At 37.5% G+C, this 24391-nt stretch overlaps 1 protein-coding gene across 1 annotated transcript; it reads right to left on the reverse strand.

Moving 5' to 3' along the window:
- Positions 1 to 1279: 1279 nt before the first annotated feature.
- LOC136025995 (uncharacterized) lies at positions 1280 to 23473 on the reverse strand. The gene is made up of 3 exons (XM_065702137.1): positions 23228 to 23473; positions 8725 to 8942; positions 1280 to 1485 (listed from the first exon to the last, which is right to left on the reverse strand). Exons 1-3 carry the CDS (start codon positions 23408 to 23410, stop codon positions 1296 to 1298), a joined length of 591 nt encoding a protein of 196 aa, XP_065558209.1. The 5' UTR covers positions 23411 to 23473; the 3' UTR covers positions 1280 to 1295.
- Positions 23474 to 24391: the final 918 nt, after the last annotated feature.

Below are 24391 nucleotides of genomic sequence, written 5' to 3' on the forward strand. Positions count from 1 at the left end.
TTTTCAAAAAAAAGGGTTGCTAAAAAAAAACAGTCAAAAACCCAAAACGAATGATTAGTTTTTTCAATCTCCAGCAAAATTCGGTCTTTTAACACCGCGCTTGAAATACAGTCTAAAACCCGTGCATGGGATATGCGAATTACTTTCAATTGGCATGATTTCAATCAACTATCTTGGATATTATAAGCACCATGAAAAAAAAATCAAACACTAATATTAAAATACTAAACGGTTTACGCGCATGTGCCAATTTCAAATGGTGACAACGCAGTAGAGTTGTGGAAATCAGAAAAGTAGGAATTGACGTACGGGGTGGGACATAATCTCTTACCCATAAAACTGAAGAATTCTGTTCATTTTTAATGCGAAGTTTGGGAAAGTAAAACAATTGATCCCGATGAACTTACTTCATGTTACAAAAACTTGTATAGTTTATTATGTCTTGTGCTTCTTAAAGAGCTCTGAAGACGACTCAAACCCCCTTTCTCCATTTACATGTCCGGGTATGCAATATATCCTAATTTTAAAATGTTCTGTGGAGTCAGACCCGGAGAAAAACCAACACGAAGCTAAAAATAAACCCAGAAGATTTAAAATTAAATCAATATTTCAAGACCAAAATTCAGGTAAATATCAAAGAATAGAAGTCAAAAATGAAATTTAACTGTTTGGCTTAGTAATCACACAAATAGAAGACATAATTTACAAACGAACAAAATTAATTAAATTAAAACTACAATAAAATCAAAATTTGTGAATAAAGCTTGAGTCTAACTACTAGAATTCCTTAAGAGAAAACATTGTATTTTAATTCTATCAAATATAAATATTCTATCAAATAAAAATAGAAAATACAGCACAAACCTACAACGAAGAATGACCACATTATCGAAAGTGAATTTCGTACTGATACGACTTTTTATAAAATAAAGTGATCAAAGTATTTCATGAACGGAGTACCTCTTATATTTTATAGGCATTTTAGGGGCTAAATTTGTTGTCATCAGCCATTTTAGGTTGAAGGTAATCAAACAATTAAAGACCATTAATGGTAATTCAGTTTGGAACCCAACTTGGTTTAGAGATTTTTCATATTCAATTATACGGCTTAAATTCTACTAATTCCCAAAGGAACAAATAAGCTATCTGCATACCTATATCTTTGGATGGACTAAAGATGCAGTATAAAGTGGACGGATAAAAAAAAAAAAAAAAAAAAAAAACATATTCTGAAAATTTAACCTAAAAAGAAAAAAACCAACTGAATAACCAAGATAGCTTGACAAGCAATTAAATCATTCTAATTCGAGCTGTTTCCTTATGCTTTTTCGAACGAAGGAGTTGGCGGTAACGTGCATGGTCGCCAAACTTTCACGAACTGCATTTATGTCATTCTGAATCCTGCCTGTTGGACTATAAAAGACAGTATTTTCTGCCTTTGCATGGTTCTTTAAGTTCTGGATTCTTGGTGATCTTCGAACGCCTCTATAAAAAAGAGATATAACAGGGTAATACAAACAACTCTTGGGGAGTGGGGGCATTATTCTCTCATCTATGACTAGCTTTGGAACAAGTTTATTCTAAAAAAAAATAGTAACAATAGTGCCAAACTTCATAATTTATTTTCACCAGACAGAGCTTGAGTATAGAATTTTAAAAATATTGGACAACATGAAGGAAGTTCAAAACCAATTGGGAAATATATTTAAATAAAAAAAAACAGACATAGATAATTAGGTATTATGGAAAAACACCAACGACAGGAACATGAGCCTAAAACCTAATTATATATTCATTTGGAATTATACCCATCTGTAAGATCAAAGGCTCCAATAGCATCCCAAGCAGGGAATAAATACTTTATTAAAACAAACTTTTAAAAAACTACGTTTTACAAATGGACTAAAAAGGGGAAAATAAATTTATCGGTTCTAAAGAATACTTTTTATATACATAATTCAAAATTCTCTCGATATTTTGAATTTTGGGACCTCTTTCACTGAAACTCGTAAAGATTTAAACGTGGTGCGCATTTTCAGTCAATTACCTATTCATGTCAAATTATTTATCATACTAGTATAATTTTATGAATGCTATGGAAGATGAATTTATAGTTCTTTATTTAAGTAAAATGCGCACCACGTATAAATTTTCAAAAAATTTTGAACTATGCATATCAAAAATATTCTTTAGAGCCGAAAAATTAATTTTCCCCTTTATAGTCCGTTTGTAAAACGTGGTTTAACTTTTTTTTATATACAGTATTTATTTAACTCTTTTTGGTCTTAAATTGTGTAAATTGTACTTAGTTCTTCAATACATTAAAACCACAAAACATCAAACCATTTCATACAAGAAACATTCACAGGAAACATAAAAAGAAAAGCATTACGCGAATCTGGGTTGGATACTTAACCTTTTATTAGGCTGAACTGAGACAAACCTAAAATCACAAGGGCTATTCTCCAAAACACTGATTGTTATTCCGTTAATCTTCATAAATTCTATCATTTAGAGACCACTACAATTAAACCTTTCCTAACAAGAATCTTTTCCTATTTAATATTCATTAATCTCTAGTAGGACATTCGACTTGTGAATGCTGAATCTGAAATTTACTACTCCTTTCTCAAACCCCGATTCCTGTTATGAAACAACGCAGATACATCCAGTGGGAGATAAGGAATTTGCATCGGTTTTTATGGTGAAATCTTTTTTTCTGTCGTCTCTGCTCCTAGGTGAAAAAAGCTTAAAGACAAGAATGCTTGTCCAAATACTTTTATCGTGGGTTTATTATTATCATTAAGTTTGACTAAATTGTAGGACAATTGACTATTTTTGACATTCAATTATATCAGGACACCAAAATGTTAGGTAAAGCAAAGCTGTATACAAATTTTGAGCCAAATATGATGAGAGGAAGGGGTCAAAATAGGCATCCCAAATTTTGGCAACAAAGAGACACACAAAGACAGCAAGTGAAGTAAAATGTGGTAGAATAACGCCTTCACCATTTTTGATCGGATTCGCTGAACATAGAATTCATTGAAGACTTTGAAGCACTATTCCGTAGCAACAACACAACTATTGCTACTGCAACCGAAACTTCAAACCTTGATGAGGCTACAGAACAGATTGCTGGATAAAACTCGTTTCTAAGTACTCAAAGCAGCCAAAGTGACATTAAGCGTGGTAGTGATGTAGGAATCTATGTGTTAATCTAGAAAATTTAGTGCAAGTTCCTACCTGAACTCACAAATCGTAGGGCCTAGGGAGCATTCTGTCGCGATCATAATCAATGATGATTAATTTTATGACTATTATTTGTTCCAGGTCGCCAAATTAAAAAGAAATTAGGCACCACCCGTTAGTAAGTTCTGTTACGTATTTTTGAAAATAATTAGTCATTTTTATTCTAGTCGGAAGTTGGATCAAAAATGGGCGGGACATAATAAACCTTAGAGGAATAGATAGTTGATAAAGTTCTGTGCAAAGAATCTTGCCATTGATACACTTAAAAATCTTGAGATTAACGTATAAGAATATATACTACTACTAATAACTCACTACAGCACCAAGCCGCCTGAGGCCAACACAGCTACGCACGCTCCTCCTCCAACCTAATCTGTTCAAGGCCTCCCTCTTTACACCATCCTAAGAAGTTCCCATTTCCTTTAAATCTTTATTTATGACATCCTCCCAACCCAGACGAGGACGACCTGCTTTCTGTGTAGCCTCAGACGGTTGGCCAAAAAGGACAACCTTCGGCAATCTGTCATCCTTCATCCGCAGAACGTGGCCTAGCCATCTCAACCTTTCTTTCATTATAGCCCTAGAAAGCGGGATTGGACCATATTTTTCCCACGACCTGCTGTTTGAAATACGGTCAGTCAGCCAGGTACCCAGAACAATCCGTAGGCAATTTCTCTGGAAAACATCTAGTAAATTTTCGTCTGCTTTTCGGAGCGCCCATGCTTCAGAGCCATATTTGACCACTGTCTTCACTGTTGCTTCCAATATTCTAATCTTGGTTTGCAGACTTATCTTCCTATTCTTCCAAACTTTTTTTAACTATGAAAAAACACCATGAGCCTTAGCTATTCTACTTTTAACATCTTCACTTCTCCCACCGTCTTCACTAATAATACTACCAAGGTAAGTGAAGCTGGCAACCTGATCAATCTTTTCGTTACCCAACATCAGCTTTTCATCTTCACTTATTCCGAGCCTTAGTGACTTAGTGTACTTGACATTAATTTTCAAGTCTATTCTAGCACCCTGAACCCGCAAAACCACTAAAAATTCATTCATTTTGTTCACACTTTCATCTAATATGCTTAAATCATCAGAATAATCTAAGTCCAGGAGCGTTTTCCCTTCCCATTTGATTCCGGCTCCAATTACCTTTTCTATGCTCCTCGTGAAAGATATATGGTAAATCTTCAGGTTTTTTTTACATTATTTGCCTGAAAAAAGGTGAACACAAAACTCAATATGTGGGACTTGAATTGGTTTGATTATAGGTCGCTTCTTGTCTTCACGGACCTTGTGAACTTTTATAAATGGTTTGAATTTTCAAAGTATACGTCTAAAAGGGACGTTCCCCATTCAGACCGTAACTACTGATGATTAATGACGTCTAACAAAAAACGTCACAAAGTCCTGTCTCTTGTCATTATTAATTATTATCACTCAACATGAAATGCATCCCTAGTTTTCTACATCAAAACGACGGCAAATCAAACACTTCGTGGTAACACACTGTAAGTAAGGTGTGACCCAGCTCAATAGTAACCAAAACAGAATTGGGTTTTTATGCTGATTTCAAATATACAAGTTTCATCAAGTTTAGTCATAACCATCAAACGTTACGAGCCTGAGAAAATTTGCCTTCTTTTCGAAAAAAAGGGGAAACAACCCCTAGAAGTCATAGAATTACTTAATGAAAATCACACTATCAGATTCAGCGTATCAGAGAGCCCTAGTGTAGAGGTTTCAAGCTCCTATCTGTCAAAATATGAAATTTTGTATTTTTTTTTGCCAGCAGAAAGATCATGGATGCGTGTTTATTTGTCGTTTTTTTCCAGGGGTGGTTGTATCAACCCAGTGCTCCTAGAATATCGCGAGAGAGCTCATTCGAACGGAAATTAAAAGTTCTAGCGCACTTTTCAATTGACCAAATAAATTGGAGGGCAACTAGGGCCCTCCCACGCTCATTTTTTCCCAAAATCAAATAATCAAATTTTGATATAGCTATTTAATTCAGCTTAGTCGAAAAACCTAATAACTATGTCTCTGAGGATGACTTAACCTCCCCCTTCAGTCTCCCTGGAATTTTTCATGGGGGAGGGGAATTTTCCATAAAGGAGGTGCTGGTTTTCCGAGCATTATTTAAAAGACGTTCAGAAATTAAATAAAAAAAAAGTTTTTTTAACTGAAAGTAAGGAGCAACATTAAAACTTAAAACAAAGAGAAATTATTAAGTATATGAGGGGGTTCGCCCCCTCGTCAATACCTCGCTCTTTACGCTAAAGCATTTTTTAAGTCATTTTACACGAGCTATTTACTCTAGTTAAACGGCCTTTGTTATTCAGGGTTCATTTTAACGAATTAGAGCAAAATTCGAACTGTAGCGTAAAGAGCGACGAGGGAGCGAACCCCCTCATATACGTATTTATTTCTGTTCGTTTTAAGTTTTAATGTTTCTCCTTATTTTCAGGAGAAAAAAACAGAAGCCGATACAGGAGTACTGTTTTTTATAAATGCCGGTGATTCTAACCAGACAAAGAAATTATGGCTAGCCATAAGTCTTACTCTTGCGCAGATTGTGAAGATTCCTAGTCACTCATCTGAAAACACACTCGATCTGATCACAGCAAACACTGAGGACCCCTCCCTCGTGGTATTGCTTGAACCAGTCGGCTTGTCTGATCACTATGGCTTGTTTCTCAGAGCCAAGATCTTTATTAGAAAACCCAAGTTTTCACAGATCACAGCAAGTCCAATGACTGACTTTGTAATCTGGAGGTACAGTCTTTCCGTCGTCGAATAAGATTTCCCGGAGATTTTAACAGACACTACACTTGAGCAAAGGGTGGGTGCTTTCATTGAAAAATTATACTCAAATATCTCGAGACATTTCAAACAAAGAATGTGGTTATCAGTAAATGCAACAAACTGTACAAAGGGTACGGAAAAGTTCCAAAGCTGCAAGTACCAGAAATCGACCAAATTCCAAAAGCTGCAGTATCTGCCAAAAAATTTCACTATGCCATGAAAACTGCCAATTAGCATTGCTATTATGCTACCTCACTTTTTCAACGGCGGCTGTGGATTACCCCACTATTAAGACCCTGATCCGCAAATACAGCCGTTTTACTCAAATTGCAAGGGAAGTCAAGGAGCGAACAGAAGGAATGTAATAGTTTACAGGATCAGAAATGCAAAGAGTAAATGGCTAAGAAAAACACTGAAACTGCAAAGTGGCACTGGTAAGTCGAAGCGACGAGTGGAAATGTTGCTAAAATAAGATCAAGAGATCTCATGACAATGACCGTATAGAGAGTTAACGCATGCATCACTTCTATTTGTACTACTTTCTCATCCATTACCTACAAAGAGAAAGCCTCGCATGTTGATGATTGCCACAGCAAAGGCCCAATAGCGCTTAGTGAACTTGAGGTGTTCAATGAAATCAGAAAAGCGAAGATAAACGTCTCTCCCTTCCCAACCGCAATCCCTGCAAAGCCTCTACGGAATTCACTTTATTCATACCCTGCCCACTCTTCGTTGTTATAAATGAGTGCTTTGCATCCAGAACCTTCCCTAGATACAATTCCTAAAGTAAAAACATCCATTAAATCGTGTGACGATTTAAGAACAATCTCCCTAACCCAATGCCTTGCAAAAGTGACGGAATCTTTTATATTAAGTAGTAATATACTACTATACTATATACTAACAATTAAGTGAAACTACTGACAAATGCCAACATGGCGAACTGCCCCAATGTGGGAGCTCTATATACCTTATCAGAATACTCAATCAGATCCTAGATTGGCTTGAAAAGTAAGACTGTTTTGTAAACATAACAGCCACTGACTTTTGCATAGTTTTTTTTTTATCTCCTATCATTTCTAGTGGCCTGCCTAAACCAGAAACGAAGGAGAGGAAGATACGCCAAACACTGACAATTGTGCTTGATTTTCAGTCGGAAAGACAGCAAAAATTATTCATTTTATACAAAGAGAACTGCAACTCAGAGTAAGGTGATATAACCTACGATACCTCACAAGGGACGAGCTCACATGAATTGCGATTATCGCCATCATCAACTGCTTACTGGTAAAATTTCGACGATTTGTCACCCTTATTCACCTATTTTCTTCAAGGGAATGTCCATGTATGTAATTCCACAGAAATATTGTCGGTCTACAATTTCACGTTACTCTGATTCTAGATTTACGATCAATCTGTTAAGTCATAAATACCTAAGCTCAACATGCTAACACATCTCAGTAGCCTCTTTCATAGATACGTTTCTTTGAGTGCGACGCCAATAATCTTCTTCAGGCACACCAGTTCTATGTTCACCCCATCCTCGAATATCCCTGCCCAGTTTTGGACACGTCAGTATTAAGAGCCACCTATCTAATGGAGGAATTGGAGTCAGCTCAGGAACAGGCAACTAAGAGACGTTTCCTATCGCAATTTTAGGTTTGGTAAATTAGGACTATCTGACCCTGCTCACCTTGACGTTTTATTCCCAGAAGCCAAGACAAACAGCCTTACGAGATATAAGCTAAAATTTGTGCCTGTGCATGCTAAAACAAATCGCTGCCAGAATTATTTCCTGCCCTATTTTATATAATCACATAATAGTGTACAATAGTATGTTTTGTACTTCAGCATAAATTGGGCCATTGAAAAACTATTGTTTGTACATATAAACCTTTTTCTCTCTGTATCCATCTATCTCTCTCTCTCTAACTTTATAATAAGATGGAGGGTACGAGGCACATCATTGCTTCTACTAGTCCTTTAACTAGGTTTTGTTTTAGTTGGCTGAGCCTATGTATAGCCTATAGTACCAGGACCAGGTATATATGAGCCTATGTGTATATCGTGTCAAAGCAGGCTTGTATATATTGTTTCTCATTGTCACCTATCTTCTAAAAGAAGCCTCTTTTTGATAGGTTCGATATATCCACCCTATGAAAAATACAAAATCGTCCTTAAAGTTGTGACCTATTTAAATCGTATGAGGCTGGAATTGTCAAAAGGCCATTTTTAAGAAAAAACAACTGTGTAATCGATTTCGAGACTGAACCCCGGTGCGGCTACGCGACAGGCTTGCATATAGTGATTCCCATTGTCGCTTGTCTTCTAACCGTAGACAATGTGAGCCTCTTCATGATGTTATACACAGGGACACAACTACAATGGCGCATAACTAATATGGCACGTATCGACTTACGCGCATGGGGGGGCTTGGGAGGGGGGCGAAGTGCCCCCACCAACTAGGTGTTGGTGTGGCGCTTCGCGCCAACAGCTAGTATATATATATATATATATATATATATATATATATATATATATATATATATATATAAAATATATATAAAAAATTTATATATATTATATATATATATAAAATTTCATTTGATATATTCCAGTTTTGGTCAAAGTCTAAGGATTTGAACAGAATAATTTACTTGCACATACCCTGTCTGTAAATCCTTTTCAAGGATTCTCCCATTAATACTTGAAGTGCCTGTTGATGAGCCCTGAGGTGTTTCAATGCCAAAGGGAGAGTAGAGTCTGGTTGGTGTTCGTCCCAAAATTTGTTTCGGGTTGCCAGGACTTTTTCTTATTTTTCCTGATGCAAGAGGAGTGTATACATTGTCTAGAAGGCGTCTTCTTTTTGTTTTCCTTTGAAAGGTCTAAAAAAATTGAATGTTAAGCTTGCATATATTGGCTGTAACTACTTGAACAGCAGTATAATTTCATAAAAGTAATGTGACATAAGTTTTCAATAAACAATTCTACGTTTATACTTTTTTCTATCTTATCAAAGTTTTCCTTAACTGTCTCTTCTTCAACTACTATTTCTCAACTTGTTTTGCCAGACTGTTGTTTATATCATTTAATATCATTTGTATCATTTTGTATCAGTCTTCATTTAGTCTTGCAAGTGCGAACACCTCTTTCGATCTATTGGATTTTATTACATAAAAAAAAACTAGTTTTTTAAACTGAAAGTAAGGAGCGACATTAAAACTTAAAACGAACAGAAATTACTCCGTATATGAAATGGGTTGTCCCCTCCGCAATCCCTCGCTCTTTACGCTAAAGCTTTTAATTGTTTTAAAAAGCAGAATTGTGGCAAAGAGTCCAACTTTAGCGTAAAGAGCGGTTTAAACTCGGATTTTTTCAGTGACCATAGATAATTTTTGAATTCATATAATTAAGAAGCGTACTGGGAACAAGCAGAAGAGGGGAAGGAGCCTCCCGCAAGCGACGTATTGTACCCGCCGGTATTAAGTTACCCGTAAATTGCGGGGAATAGTTGAGGGGGTCCTTACACTTCCCTTGTTCCTAGGTTCCTTCATTCATTGTGAATCATCCCTTTGAGATAATTTATTCTGAATTAACTGACGCTTGATTACGAGCTTGGCTAGCCCCTGCACTGATTTTCGGACTGGTTACCGCGGCCTAATTAGCAGCAAAAATGGATAAAAATAAAATCGTTTAGAATGCGGTATTGAACTTTGTGTCGAGGTCAATGCTCGCTGGCATAAAACACCAGCTGATTGTAAGCCGTGCTATGGAATTCTTCAGTAGAGATGACATTCTAAGTGCAAAAGAGCTTTTGCTGTTAAAATCTGGTCTACCGGACCCCTTTCGCAAGTATCTGAAAGATGATGAAAATGTTTTGGATATAGCCAAATTCTTTGTCAAGTCAGCAAAGGAAAATTGTGCCTTGCCTACCTTCGTTATTTTTGAACCTACAGAAGTCCCGGTTGTATGGAGGAGATAAATGCATGTATAACTACTGAAGTAAACGACATGTGTCGTCGTTTTGACGGCTTTATGGAACGTATTAACAACGGTGAGTTCCACGTTTCTACCCATACCAGCCCCTCTAGTGAACTTTACGCTCCGCAAAAGCTATCATACTCCGTCGTTGCAAAAAAAAAAAAAAAACACCACCCTTGAAAACACCACTGGAACAAAAGAACTTTACCGAGTCTGCATGTGGCGAAGCTCTAGACGCCACCAAAGTTGAACTAAGGCCTGGAAGGAACGGTTGGCGCATGGCTGTAGCTCACAAGGCTACGGCGGAAAAAATAGCACTAGCGATCAAAAATTCAGAATCCGATGCAAAAGTAAAAACCCCTTTGTACATAGGACTAATTAAAGGGATTCCTGAACCCCTTGACCCAGAGGTCATTAAAAATCTAGTTTCTGAACGTGAGAAAGCCGAACAATGTGGAAAATCACGTGCATTCAAGCTTTATTTTCCAAGTCGTGAATCCCTTGATACTGCCACAAAACTGTCAATGAAAGTGGGCTTTGAAAGTTTCGGAATTCAAGAATTCGTCTTTCTTCCCAAACGTTGCTGCAACTGTAATGAATCTGGCCACATAGCGGCCCAGTGCAAAAATGTATCGAAGTGTGCCCACTGTGCTCAAAATAACCATGATGCAACGAAGGAAAATCGCTGCCAGAATGCGATGCGGTGCCTAAGCTGTACAAGCACCCGACACACATGCTACCACGCTAGCTGCCCATCTAACAAGTCAGCGAAGTTAATGACATCAAACACCTAACATGAATGAATTTTATATTGACAAGCGTTTCATCTCCTGGAATATGAATGACAGTCTTAGTACCAAAATTACCGTGCTTGAACAGCTCTGCCTCACCAAAGAAATTATTTGTCTCCAAGAGCCCTTTCTTTCTAACGACAGTAGAAATATATTCGATGCCTTACCCTCACACACGGTCCATTTTGTACCAGCGAAAAAACCTAAGAAACGAGGGCGCCCCTCGGGTGGACTTGCTACGCTAATAAGTGGGCATATCAACTCCGAATTGATCACTAGTTCCGACCATTTCTTAGCAGTTAGAGTTGGCGAGACTGTTATAATAAATGTGTACCTGCCCACCGACTACAGAGACGATTGCTCCGAATGAAGTTTGCTTAGCCTGCAAAGAACTGGGGAAATGTATGAATAAAATTAGTGCTTCTCATCTCCATTGGATTTTATTGGGGGACTTTAATTGTGATATATCCAAAAGTGAAAGCTCGCGTTCAGCTCTTCTGCTTAGTCTGATTCCAAATGAAAGTGCTCCTGTACCGAAAGCGGGTGACTTTACGTACATTCACCCAACTGGATCAGTTTCTAACCTTGATCATGTTAACCTTGATCATCTAACCTTGAAGCCGTCCTGGCCGAGTGGGTTGGTGCGCTGGATTCGGGATCCCTTGTCTGAGAGGACGCGGGTTCGAATCCCAGTGTACCCAATTCTTCAGTTTGGGACGGGGGTCAGTGGCGAGACTCTGTAAGCTTAGCCAGAGTCGACCCAGCTCTAAATGGGTACCTGGAGAAATCTGGGGAAGGTAAACAGGAAGGGTGTGCGAAAGCACAGGATGGCTGGCCCCCAACCCCCCATTGCACTTCCTGGCTGAAGGGCCAAGAAACGGAGATCAGCACCGCCGGTACGGACTGTAAAGTCTAATGCCGCATCCTTTACCTTTTTTTACCTTTTTTTAACCTTGATCATGTCCTTGTATCTAGTAGTATTTTTAGTAGCTCATTAACAGTAGATGTGCTCCGTGAATTTATTGCTTCTGGCCATTTACCGCTACCGTTCCGAATCAGTGCACCATTTTATCGAATGCACGCCAATCGACCTTTAAAATGGAGAACAATCATTGAATGGAGTAAAACCGATTTGACTCAGTATCAGTACTGGCTTGATAATTTACTTTCGAAGATAAAAACACCTTTTGACTTGCTCCAAACATCAGTACCTATTCCCACGTCTGAAATTCGTCTAAAACCAAATATGTACTCGTCACTTATTTCGCATGCGCTACTACAAGCGGAATCGCACTTTGTCCCTCGATCTAGAGTCCGTGCTGGGTCACCAGTTAAGGGCTGGTCCGGGATCCCATCCCTTGTTGAAGCCTGCCAGAAGGCCAAATTTTGGCTAGGCATATGGATAGAATGCGAGAGACCCAAGAACAACATAGTGAACCAAATACGGATTTCCACAAAGCGCCATTTTTCCAAAGAACTGCAAAACATAGAGCCGCTATTCGTTCTGATTTTTCAGAAAACATAATGAGTAATCCGACACTTCTCTGGAAAAGTTTGACCCGCAACCAGAGTGAAAGAAACACTCGGTCAGCTCATATCTCTGCTGAGGCCTGGCAACAGCATTTTTTGAAAGAGTTTTCAGAACCTGATTCCAAAGTAGAATATCCCCTTAAATGTGATCTCAATCGGATACTGTCAAAAAAGACTGTACCCACGTTTATTGTTTCACTGTCTGATATTATGAATTCTGCGCAAAAAAATTAAGAAACCTTTTTCGAGGGGTACATATAATATTTGTGCTAAACACATTCTTCTTGGAAGTCCCCTACTACTTTGTCACCTTGATCTCATGTTCCAAATGGCGTTCACAAATGGAATATTTCCAACCTCGTTCTCTTCTGGTCGTCTTACTCCTGTTCCAAAAAAAATAAATCGCTGAATGAGTGTTCTTCATATCGCCTATTACAGTTGCTACTACTTTCTTCAAGATTTTTGAAACACTCGTAATGCCAGAACTTACAGATAAATGCTACATGCCACCATATCAGTTTGGCTTCCAAAAAGGCCTAGGATGTGCCCACGCGCTTACTGCACTATCGTCAATACTTATAGATGCTGATAAGTCTGGTGATTCGCAAGTCCTAGGGAGTCATGATGTAAGCCATGCTTTCGACTCTCTGATTCACGCACAAATTCTCCTTGAGCTATATAAACGGGGAGTTGACACGTCTGCCATTCGTGCTTTGTATGCTGTTGTAATCAGGCTACCTGATGGGATCATAACACGTTTCGTTATTCCAGTCAGGGAATAACGTTATTCAGTTATTCAGACAGGGTGCCCTTACCTCTCCAGTTGCCTTTAATAACTGTATCCTGAACGCCCAATCCAGCGCAGTTCCTTCGTGTATCTTAAAAGGGATTGATGGGTCACTTATCGCTTATGCAGATGATATTTTTAACCCCAGTCGAACAGTACAGTCGTTCGAAAGAAATTTTGCTATTTTAAGTAAAGAATATGCTAAGATTAACCTTATATTCAATAGAGAAAAATCGGACGTGGTTCTGTTCAACTGGGCTGAAACTCGAGCAGGATTTACTATTAATCTCGACGGCACGCCAGTTTCCCAAAAATCACAAATTAAATATTTAGGGCTTCCTATCGGTGACACTCTTAAAGCAACTAGAAGGCTCTTGATCCTTCATTTCCAACGTCAAACAGCAACTGCATACGGAAGCTTGGTAGCAAACAAACTTCGACTAAACCGCAAACTGCTAGCGAAACTTTACAATGCTTCTGCACTCCCGAATTTCCTATACCTTGCACCTTTTTGGAGTACGTTTACGATAACCAAGACGAGGGAGCTTCGGCGAATCTATTTGCGGTATGCCAAATACCTGCTTGCCCTTCCACCATGGTCAAGCAACTCCTGGGTCATTAAAAGATACGGCATCATAGACCCGAATGCTTCTATCAGAAAAGGCATAGAAGCTTATAATAGTAGAATTATTCGGCACCCATGGAGCGCTATTTTGATTCAATGAATGTTTTGCATTTGTATGTTTTAATTGTTTTTAAGTAAGGCGAAGTGTTGCAAAGTTTTTTGTGTAGTTTTTTAGGTCATTTTCTTTTTCCTCTTTTCTTTTATTCACATTATACTCCGTTTTTCATGTGTATTATAACGGGTTATAAATAAATTCAATTCAATTATAGACTCGAGTTTTTTTAGCCTTTTATATTGTAAATGTGAAATTTGGTCAATGTATTACCAATGGTAGCCAATTTAATGACCAACTAATCATACATTTTTCTTAAACCTTGACTATTTGATCAATATAACTTAAATAAAGGAAATTTTTTTAGTACAGACCTGTTCTCTTTTTTTCTTTTTTTTCTTTTTAGATTTTTTTTTCCTTTTTGTGGCACTTGGTATTAACCAAGTGACATACAGCAATCGCAAATTCTGTTGGTCTGTCGGTCCTGGTTTTGCTACTTTAGGCACTTCCAGCTAACCTAGGACGATGAAATTTGGCAGGCACATCAGGAACTGGACCAGATTAAATGCAAAATAGTCATTTTTCCGATTGGACCATCTGGTGGGAGGGAGTGGGGGGCCGGTTAATCCGGAAAAAAAGAAAAAATGAAGTATTTTCGACTTACGAATGGTTGATCAGATCTTAATGAAATTTGATGTTTGGAAGGATATTGTGTCTCAGAGCTCTTATTTTAAATCCCGACCGGATCTGGTGACATTGGGGAGGGGGGAGTTGGGAGGGGGAAACCTAAAATCTTAGAAAACTCTTAGAGTGGAGGGATCGGGATAAAACTTGGTGGGAAAAATAAACAAGAGTCCTAGATACATGATTGACATAACCGGAATGGATCCGCTCTCCTTGAGGTAGTTGGGGGGGGGGGGGGGTTAATTCTGAAAAATTAAAAAAATGAGGTATTTTAACTTACGAACGGGTGATCGGATCTCAATGAAGTTTGATATTTAGAGGGATATCGCGTCTCGCGTCTTATTTTAAATCCTAACCGGATCTGGTGACATTGGAGGGAGTTTGGGGGAACCTAAAATCATGGAAAACGCTTAGATTTGAGGGATCGGGATAAAACTTGGTGGGAAACAAAAGCAGAAGTCTTAGATACTTGATTGACATAATTGGAACGGATCCGCTCTATTGGGGGGGGGGGGGTTAATTCTGAAAAATTAGAAAAAATTACGTATTTTTAACTTACAAAGGAGTGATCAGATCTTCATGAAACTTCATATTTAGAAGGACCTCGTAACTCAGATCTCTTATTTTAAATCTCAACCGGATCCAGCATCATTGGGGGGGGGGGGTGCAGTAGGGGGGACCAGAAATATTAGAAAATACTTAAAGCAGAGAGATCAGGATGAAACTGGATGGGAAGAATAAAAACCTGTCTAAGATACGTGACTGACATAACCAGACCGGATCTGCTCTCTTTCGTGGAGTTGGAGGGGGGGGGTAATTCGGAAAAATGAGGCATTTGTAACTTACGAACGGGTGACAAGATCTTAATAAAAATTTTATATTTAGAAGGATCTTGAACTTTAAAGCTCTTATTTTAAATTCCCACCAGATCCTGTGACATTGGGGGGGGGGAGTTGGAGGGGGAAACCGGAATTCTTGGAAAACGTGGAAATTGGGGTATTTTTATCTTATGAATAGGTGATCGGATCTTAATTAAACTTGATATTTAGAAGGATTTGATGTCTCAGATGCTCGATTTTCGACTCGAATTGGATCTGGGGACATAGGGGGTTGGAGGAGGGAAACAGAAATCTTGGAAAACGCTTAGAGCAGAGGGTTCGGGATGAAGCTTGATGGGAAGAATAAGCACAAGTTTTAGATACGTGATTGACATAATTGGAACGGATCCGTTCTCTATGGTGGAGCTGGGGGGGGGGTGTTAATTTGGAAAAATTAGAAAAATTTAGGTATTTTTAACTTAAGAACAGATGACTGGATCTTAATGAAATTTGATATTTAGAAGGAATTCATGTCTCAGAGCTGTTGTTTCAAATCCCGACCAGATCTGTTGACATTGGGGGGAGTTGGAGGGGACATAGGAAATCTTGGAAAACGCTTAGAGTGGAGGAATCGGGATGAAGCTTGGTGGATAGAATAAGCAAACGTCATAGATACGTGATTAACGTAACCGTACTGGATTCACTCTCTTTGGGGGAGCTGGGGGGAGGGGTTCAGTGCTTTGGCGAGTTTGGTGCTTCTGGATGTGCTAGGACGATGAAAATTGGTAGGCGTGTCAGGGAGCTGCAAAAATTGACTTGATAAAGTCGTTTTCCCAGATTCGACCATCTGGGGGGCTAAAGGGAGAGGAAAAATTGAACAAAATGAGGTATTTATAACTTACGAGTGGGTGATCGGATCTTAATGAATTTTGATACTTAGAAGGATATCGTGAATCAGAGCTCTTATTTTAAATTTAAGCTGATCCTCAATTGTGAATTTATAATACAGTAGAGGCATACAAATAGGAGTGCTTTTCTAATCCAACCAAATTCCTTATTCAACATCCTGTTTTGCAAATTAGGAAGCCCAAAGAGATATGAAATATCTGAAAACCAGCAGGAACACCTGAGCTCCTTACAATCAAGGTTTCTCCCAGATGTTATGATTTTCAGCCCAAAGATATCATCTCTCTCAGTCAATGCAGCATTTTTGCTGGTTTCTTACTCCTTGGGCTTGGTTATACAAGGACATTATGCATATGGTTTAGTAAGGCTGGTCTCCTTTTAGAAATATATTTTCCCTTCAGGGCATCACAGTGGGTTGACCACTTTTCAAGCTGAGTCCTCTCCTGTTCCTTTTTCTCCCCATATTTAGCTCTTTGACTATCTTAGAATTATACTAAGTAAGAATTTGATGACTAAACTAATAAAAAATAAAATTATTACAGTAACTTAAACAATAGTATGCATTTCATTTCAATAAATACATTTCAACATCCACTTCTGGGTTGTATTTCAAAATTTTATTAGGCTATTCAAAGTGCCGAATATCATAAGCAATTATCTTTGACTGGGTAAGGATAACTTAGTAATAAAATAAACAAAAATCTAAACATAACTTACATAAACAACATTTTTTTTTTAAACCCAACTTTGATCTGCTTCTATAGAATAGTGAAATGTTACTTTCCTTTTCTCAGCCAGCCTGTCAATCAAAGTGAGTGACAGCACAGGAACTCTCAAAGCAGCAAGATTAATCAACCAATAATTCCTTTGATCTGATTTTTAACATTTGTCAAGCAGGTAGGCTAGAGCATTTTAGGCACTGCCATCTCCTGCACTTATATTAGAAAATTCTGCTCGAATTAATAAAAAAAAATTCACGCTTTCTGGTATGTAAGCCTTATTACAACTGAATATCTCTGTATCAGGTCCAAACTAAAAGAAATTAAATATTTTTTTCTAGGATACCTGGTAAATTTGGTGTTGGCTTTAAATTTTCTCTTGTTTATTCAAGTCTATTATCCAAGTTCTAAAAATTGTATCAAAATCACCAACTTAATTCTAAATAGTTTGGCCACACAAACAAAAGCATTTATAGTGGATGGGATACAGCAAATTTTTTTGGGGGATTTCCTGCCATGACTATATGCATCAAAATTTGACTTTTTGTCAAAATTCTTTAAGAAAGAATGCTCAAACGCAAGGACCATAAAATTCGAATGAAAAGTATTTTTAAAGGTTTTAAAACTTTAGAATAAAGAGCAAGGATTGAAGAAGGGACAGTTACCCTTATATATAGAATAATTTCTGTTTGTTTCAAGTTTCAATGTTGCTTCTTGCTTTCTGTTGAAAAAACTTGTTTTATATTTAATCATAATTTAGAATATTCTCTAGTGAACAATTTGAATAGCCTGCTTTCTTTTTTAATGGCATATTCTAGCATAATAGAAGTCAGTAGCCATAACAGCATAATAGAAGCCATTAGACGTCAGTCTGTGTTCTTTGAAAATTTGCCTTTATTTATTAGCACAATTTTTGCAGCCTTTTGTGAGCAAATAGAGGCTCAAATTCTTTTTTTGTTTCATCACATAGTAGTTTAGAATAATCCAAACCCCCATTAAAATTAAGTTATAAGTACAGAAGATGACCTATACATAATTTTCAACAGAGACATGGCTATAGCATTTGTCTTCCATGACCAAAAAAATAAAATTTTTGACCAGCTGTTAAACCAACCAATACAAAAAAAAGGCATGCAAAAAAAAATCTGAAGGACTGAATATTTCTGTGAAAGGAATAAAATCCACCAAATCTAATCAAAACATATGACCATGAGAGTCAAAATGATTTTTGTTTTCTTCTGTTGATCTTATATCAGATTAATTGAAAGAAAAACTTCCAAAAAAGAGTTTTTTAAGACAAGTTAAGACAACAAGAAATAAGGTCCTATAATACTTCAAACTTAAAATAACCAAAAATTGCTAAAAAAACAAGAGCTAAGAGCTCATATGGCACTTATGACGAGGCAAGAAGAGCTAAGAGCCAAGAGATCATATGGTATGAGCTCTAACAAAATTCTATGAATCAATAGATTGATTTAAAAAGGAAAATAAGAGGCTTAATTCTGGTCAAGATTTAAAATAAGAGCTCTGAGTCACAAAGTCCTTCTAAATATCAAAATTCATTAAGATCCGATCACCCACTCGTAAGTTATAAATACCTAATTTTTTCAAATTTTTCCTCTCCCTTTTGCCCCCCAGATGGTTGAATCTGGGAAAACGACTTTATCAAGTCAAATTGTGCAGCTCCCTGACACGCCTACCAATTTTCATCGCCCTAGCACGTCCAGAAGCACCAAACCCGCCAAATGACAGAACACCTCCCCCCAACTCCCCCAAAGAGAGCGAATCCATTGCGATTCTGTCAATCACGTATCAAGGACATTTGTTTATTCTATCCACCAAGCTTAATCCCGATTCCTCCACTCCAAGTGTTTTTCCAAGATTTCCCGCTCCAACTCCCCCCAATGTCAAAAGATCTGGTCGGGATTTGAAATAAGAGCTCTGAGACATGAATTCCTTCTAAAAATTAAATTTCATTACGATCCGATCATCTATTTGTAAGACAAAAATACCCCAATTTTCATGTTTTCCAAGAATTCCGGTTTCCCCCTCCAACTCCCCCGAATAACACAGGATCTAGTCGGAATTTGAAATTAGAACTTTAAAGCACAAGATCCTTCTAAATATCAGATTTCATTAAGATCTGGTCACCCTTTCGTAAGTTACAAATACCTCATTTTTCAAAATTACCCCCCCCCCCAATTCCACCAAAGAGAGCAGATCGGTCCAGTTATGTCAGTCACGTATCTTAGACAGGTTTCTATTCTGCCCATCCAGTTTCATCCTGATCTCAACGCTTAAGTATTTTCTAAGATTTCCGGTCCCCTCAACTGCCCCCTCCCCAATTACGCTTGATCCGGTTGAGATTTAAAATAAGATATCTGAGTTACGGGGTCCTTCTAAATATGAAGTTTCATGAAGATACGATCACTCCTTTGTAAGTCAAAAATACGTCATTTTTTTCTTATTTTTCAGAATTACCCCCCCCCCCCAATTGAGCAGATCTGTTCCAATTATGTAAATCATGTATGCAAGACTTCTGCTTATTTTTCCAACCAAGTTTCATCCCAATCCCTCCAATCTAAGCGTTTTCCATCATTTCAGGTTTCCCCACCCCAAACTTCCCCCAATGTCACCAGATCCGGTCAGGATTTAAAATAAGAGCTTTGAGACACGATATCCTTCTAAATATCAAATTTCATGGAGATCCAATCACCTGTTTGTAAGTTAAAAATACCTCATTTTTTTTTTATTTTTCAGAATTAACCCCCCCCAACTACCCCAAAGAGAGCGGATCCGTTCTGGTTATGTCAATCATGTATCTAGGACTCGTGTTTTTTCCCACCAAGTTTCATCCCAATCCCTTCACTCTAAGTGTTTTCCAAGTTTTAGGTTTCCCCCTCCCAACTCCCCCCAATGTCACCAGATCCGGTCGGATTTAAAATAAGAGCTCTGAGCCACGATATCCTTCTAAATATCAAATTTCATTTAGATCTGATCACCCATTTGTAAGTTAAAAATACCTCATTTTCTTAATTTTTCAGAAATACCCCCCCCCAACTACCCCAAAGAGAGCGGATCCGTTCCGTTTATGTCAATCATCTATCTAGGACTTCTGTTTATTTTTCCCACCATGTTTCATCCCGATCCCTCCACTCTAAGTGTTTTCCAAGTTTTAGGTTTTGCCCTCCCAACTCCCCGCCCCTGTCACCAGATCTGGTCGGGATTTAAAATAAGAGCTCTAAGACACGATATCCTTCTAAACATCACATTTCATTGAGATACGATCACCCATTTGTAAGTTGAAAATACCTCATTTTTTCTAATTTTTAAGAATTACCCCCCCCACCAACTACCCCATGAGAGCCCAATGAGAGCGAATCAGTTCCGATTATGTCAATCAATGATCTGGGACTTGCGCTTATTTTTCCCATCAAGTTTCATCCCAATCCCTCCACTCTAAGTGTTTTCCAAGATTTTAGGTTTCCCCCCCTCCAACTCCCCCCAATGTCATCAGATCCGGTCGGGATTTAAAATAAGAGCTCTGAGACACAATATCATTCCAAACATCAAATTTCAATAATATCCAATCACCCGCTCATAAGTTAAAAATACTTCATTTTTTCTATTTTTTTCTGAATTAAGCGGCCCCCCACTCCCCCCCCAGATGGTCAAGTCGGGAAAACGACTATTTATAATTTAATCTGGTCCGGTCCCTGATACACTTGCCAAATTTCATCATCCTAGCTTACCTGGAAGTGCCTAAAGTAGCAAAACCGGGACTTTAGGTTTCCCCCCTCCAACTCCCCCCAATGTCATCAGATCCGATCGGGATATAAAATAAGAATTCTGAGACACAATATCATTCCAAACATCAAATTTCATTAAGATCCAATCACCCACTCATAAGTTAAAAATACTTCATTTTTTCTATTTTTTGCAAATTAACCGGCCCCCACTCCTCCCCAGATGGTCAAATCGGGAAAACAACTATTTCTAATTTAATCTAGTCCGGTCCCTGATACGCTTGCCAAATTTCATTGTCCTAGCTTACCTGGAAGTGCCTAAAGTAGCAAAACCAGGACCAACAGACAGACAGACTGACAGAATTGGTGATTGCTATATGTCACTTGGTTAATACCAAGTGCCATAAAAAGAGAACCAAAACATACAAAAAACTATACTAGTATAAATAATCACATCAGCATAAAGAAACACAAAAACATCAAATAAATACTGATATAGATGAATAGACAGATCTTAAAATGGGTAGAAATTAAAATGAATACTCAAGTCATAGGTCAACTTTAAACAAACAGAAATAGTTACAAGCAGGAGTTTGGTTACTGCCTCCCAACACTCCTGGAAACACATATTGTAGTTTGATTTAGTTCATTCTAAAGCTAAATGTTCCACAAATTTAAACTGAATACCCTTAGCTGTTCCTAAGATATTGCAGATATGGCATATTGAAAATCTGGATGCACATAGTGTCATTTGATTTAATTCAACATCTCCCTTGATAATCTATTGACATTCCAACTGAATTCCCCTTACTATTCCTGAGATATTGAAGGTATACCCTTTTAACAACATGGATGCATGTGGCATCTTTTGATTTAGTCCAACATCCTCCTCAACATTCCCTGAAAGTTTCAATTCAATACCTATAGCTATTCCTGTGATTTTGCAGATTTGCTATTTTCACAACTTGGATGCACAGTGTCTTGTGATTTAATTTAAAATTCTCTGAAAGCTTCAACTTAATATCCTTATTTTTTTTCTGAGATGTTGTAAAAACACTGTTTTAATAATCTTGATGCATATAGTGTCTTTTGATCCAGTGCAATTTTCCCTCTTCATTCCCTGAAGTTTCAACTAAAAAAACACAATGATTCCCAAGATATTGGAGAAATATATATTTTGAAAACCTGGCTGCACTTAGTGTCTTTTGATTTCTTTTTAATATACCTTAGAGTTATAATGTCATACCAATAGCCATCCTGTCCAATCATATTGCAAATACACCCTTTAGACAACCTGGAGGCACATGGTGCTTTCTGATTAAATTCACCATCTCTATCAATATTCTCAAAAAGTTTCAATTTAATGGCCTTAGCAGTTCCTGAGATACTGTAGATATGCAGTTTTGAAAAGCTGTATAGACCAAGTGTTTTGTGATTTAGCTCAATATCCCCTTCAATCTTTCTTGAAAGTTCTAATCCAATACAGTCGACAGGGACTGGGAGATTCTAATCTCCCAGTCAACAGGGACTGGGAGAGGGCTGAGTGGAGGCTGGACTGGGAAGCTAAGCCAGCATAATTACATCACTCACCACCAGCAAGAACTACAGGAGGATCTACCACCTTATCTTGCTGAAAAATGCGATTTAAGGTAATTTTTAAGGTAATACCCTTAGCTGTTCCTGATATACTGTAGATACCCACTTTTGGCAACCTGGTTACACAGACTCTTTCAATTTACTTTGACACCCCCCCCCAATATTCTCTGGAAATTTTAAAATTAATAGCCTTATGCTGTTCCTGAGACATTGCATATATTCCATTTTTATGCATGGGAAATATATAATTTATAAATGCACAGACTAGCTGATATATTTGCACATTAGAGAGAAGGTGGTAAAGTATTATGGAACTGCAGGAAAAATGGGTTAACTACAGTTATTCTGCAATATCTGTATATTATTGAAGTACAATTGTTTTCTTGACTTATTTCCTTCACAGCAACCCTAATTCTAGGCTTATACCTATCTTTGTTTTTGTTTTAGCATTTATCCTTGTGATGAACTGCTATTCTAGACCTTTACCAATAGGCTAGTCTATAGCCTATGCAATGATTTAAGCAATGAAAACACTGGAGAAATATAGCCTAGTAATTAGAGCTATATCAGGGCTTGTTGAGGCAAGGAGGGGAGATAGGTAAAAATTGTCATGGTGGCATTCATTTGGCTATATTTGGTTAGTTTTTATTTGGGAATCAAATAGGCCAAGCACTAGGCCTAGTCTACTCTTTTCATATTACAGTATTTCCATCGGAAATGGGCACATATAATATGTTACCAGACAGAGCAATGAATTAAGAATTAAGTGGTGTAGCCTAGGCCTAGTTCTTTAATTTTAGTTGATTTCTGCCCTGACATAAACCTTAATTGATTTGACTATAATCTTGAATACAATGACAAAAAGTCAGTAGGCTTGGCTGAATGTCCGACACTTAAACTACATAAAACAAAAAAAAAATAATTCACTATCCTACCTGAGCAACCTTTTTCCAAGCTATTTCAGCTTCAGTAGATACAATGTTTCCTAATTGTTTTGACTTAAAGATAACAGATGCTGCAGCCCTTTGTGGCACTTCAGATGAGCCTAATTTCTTTCTAATGCTCTTTCTTATGTTATTGATACAGTTTGTTGCGTCTTTGAGGCCCTTGTCTGACATGTTCTTTTTTCAGTAGCTTAATTCAAAATTTGAATGATTTGGTGGAAAGAAGAACGCATAAGCAAAGTTGCCAGTAAGATTGCTACAGCAATGCCGCGAGAAGGAAAAAAGGAATTCTTGCGGAATCCTTTCCACCGAAATAGGATAAAGATAGCGGCAAATTTCGAACCTTTATTTCATTGCCGTCGAAGTGTAAAAAATATTATAACATATATAAACCCAAATGCTTGGGAATAGGCTAAATCAAGTTCTAGAAGCCGATTGCAATATTCAAAGGGCAAGCCTGTACTATCCTAGTCTAGCTATGTCTAATAAAAAATATAACTCTTGGTTACTTATACTTTGTGGTTCTAAAAAGCTTTCAGTTCGGAATAACGGATGCAGTTTTCAAAAGATTACTAGAAATATGTTAACTCAGCCGTTGAACCATCGTGACGTATAAACTTGCAGTGAAAAATAAAGAAAATTTGTTAACTCACACAAATTAACCGTTTTTGCATTAAATCGCATTAGTGAGAGCCCAGGGTAATTAGACCCCAACGCCGCACCGATTTATTGGCAGCACACTGGCGTGTATGAAATTTCAGCGGTTTGCCATTGGTCTGTCTATATGCAGTTATAGGTTTCTGGAGTGGTTTGTTGATTCCGGTGTACTAAGTAAGCCAGTGTGCATTGTAACTTTGTAAAAGTCTATCAGTAGTGATTTCTAATCAGAAAATGAAAATAAGAGCTTACAGACAGAATATGCAGTGGAATATATAAGAAGGAGACTGTACCACCCAGAAATGATACACGTATTTCTAAAAGAGCTTATTCTCTCACTTATAACAGTCCTCTTGATTTCTTGCAGTATATTTTAACAGTTTATTTGAAGTCAAAACAATAAAAGTTTTCTCCTTCAAAGATTTTATTTTGCTTTTAGATATATATAAAAAACTATTTATTTTTATCATCTATCTCACGTCAAGAGATATAATTTGA

The sequence above is a fragment of the Artemia franciscana genome, chromosome 4, assembly GCF_032884065.1.
Source record: "Artemia franciscana chromosome 4, ASM3288406v1, whole genome shotgun sequence".
NCBI classification, from domain to species: Eukaryota; Metazoa; Arthropoda; class Branchiopoda; order Anostraca; family Artemiidae; genus Artemia; species Artemia franciscana.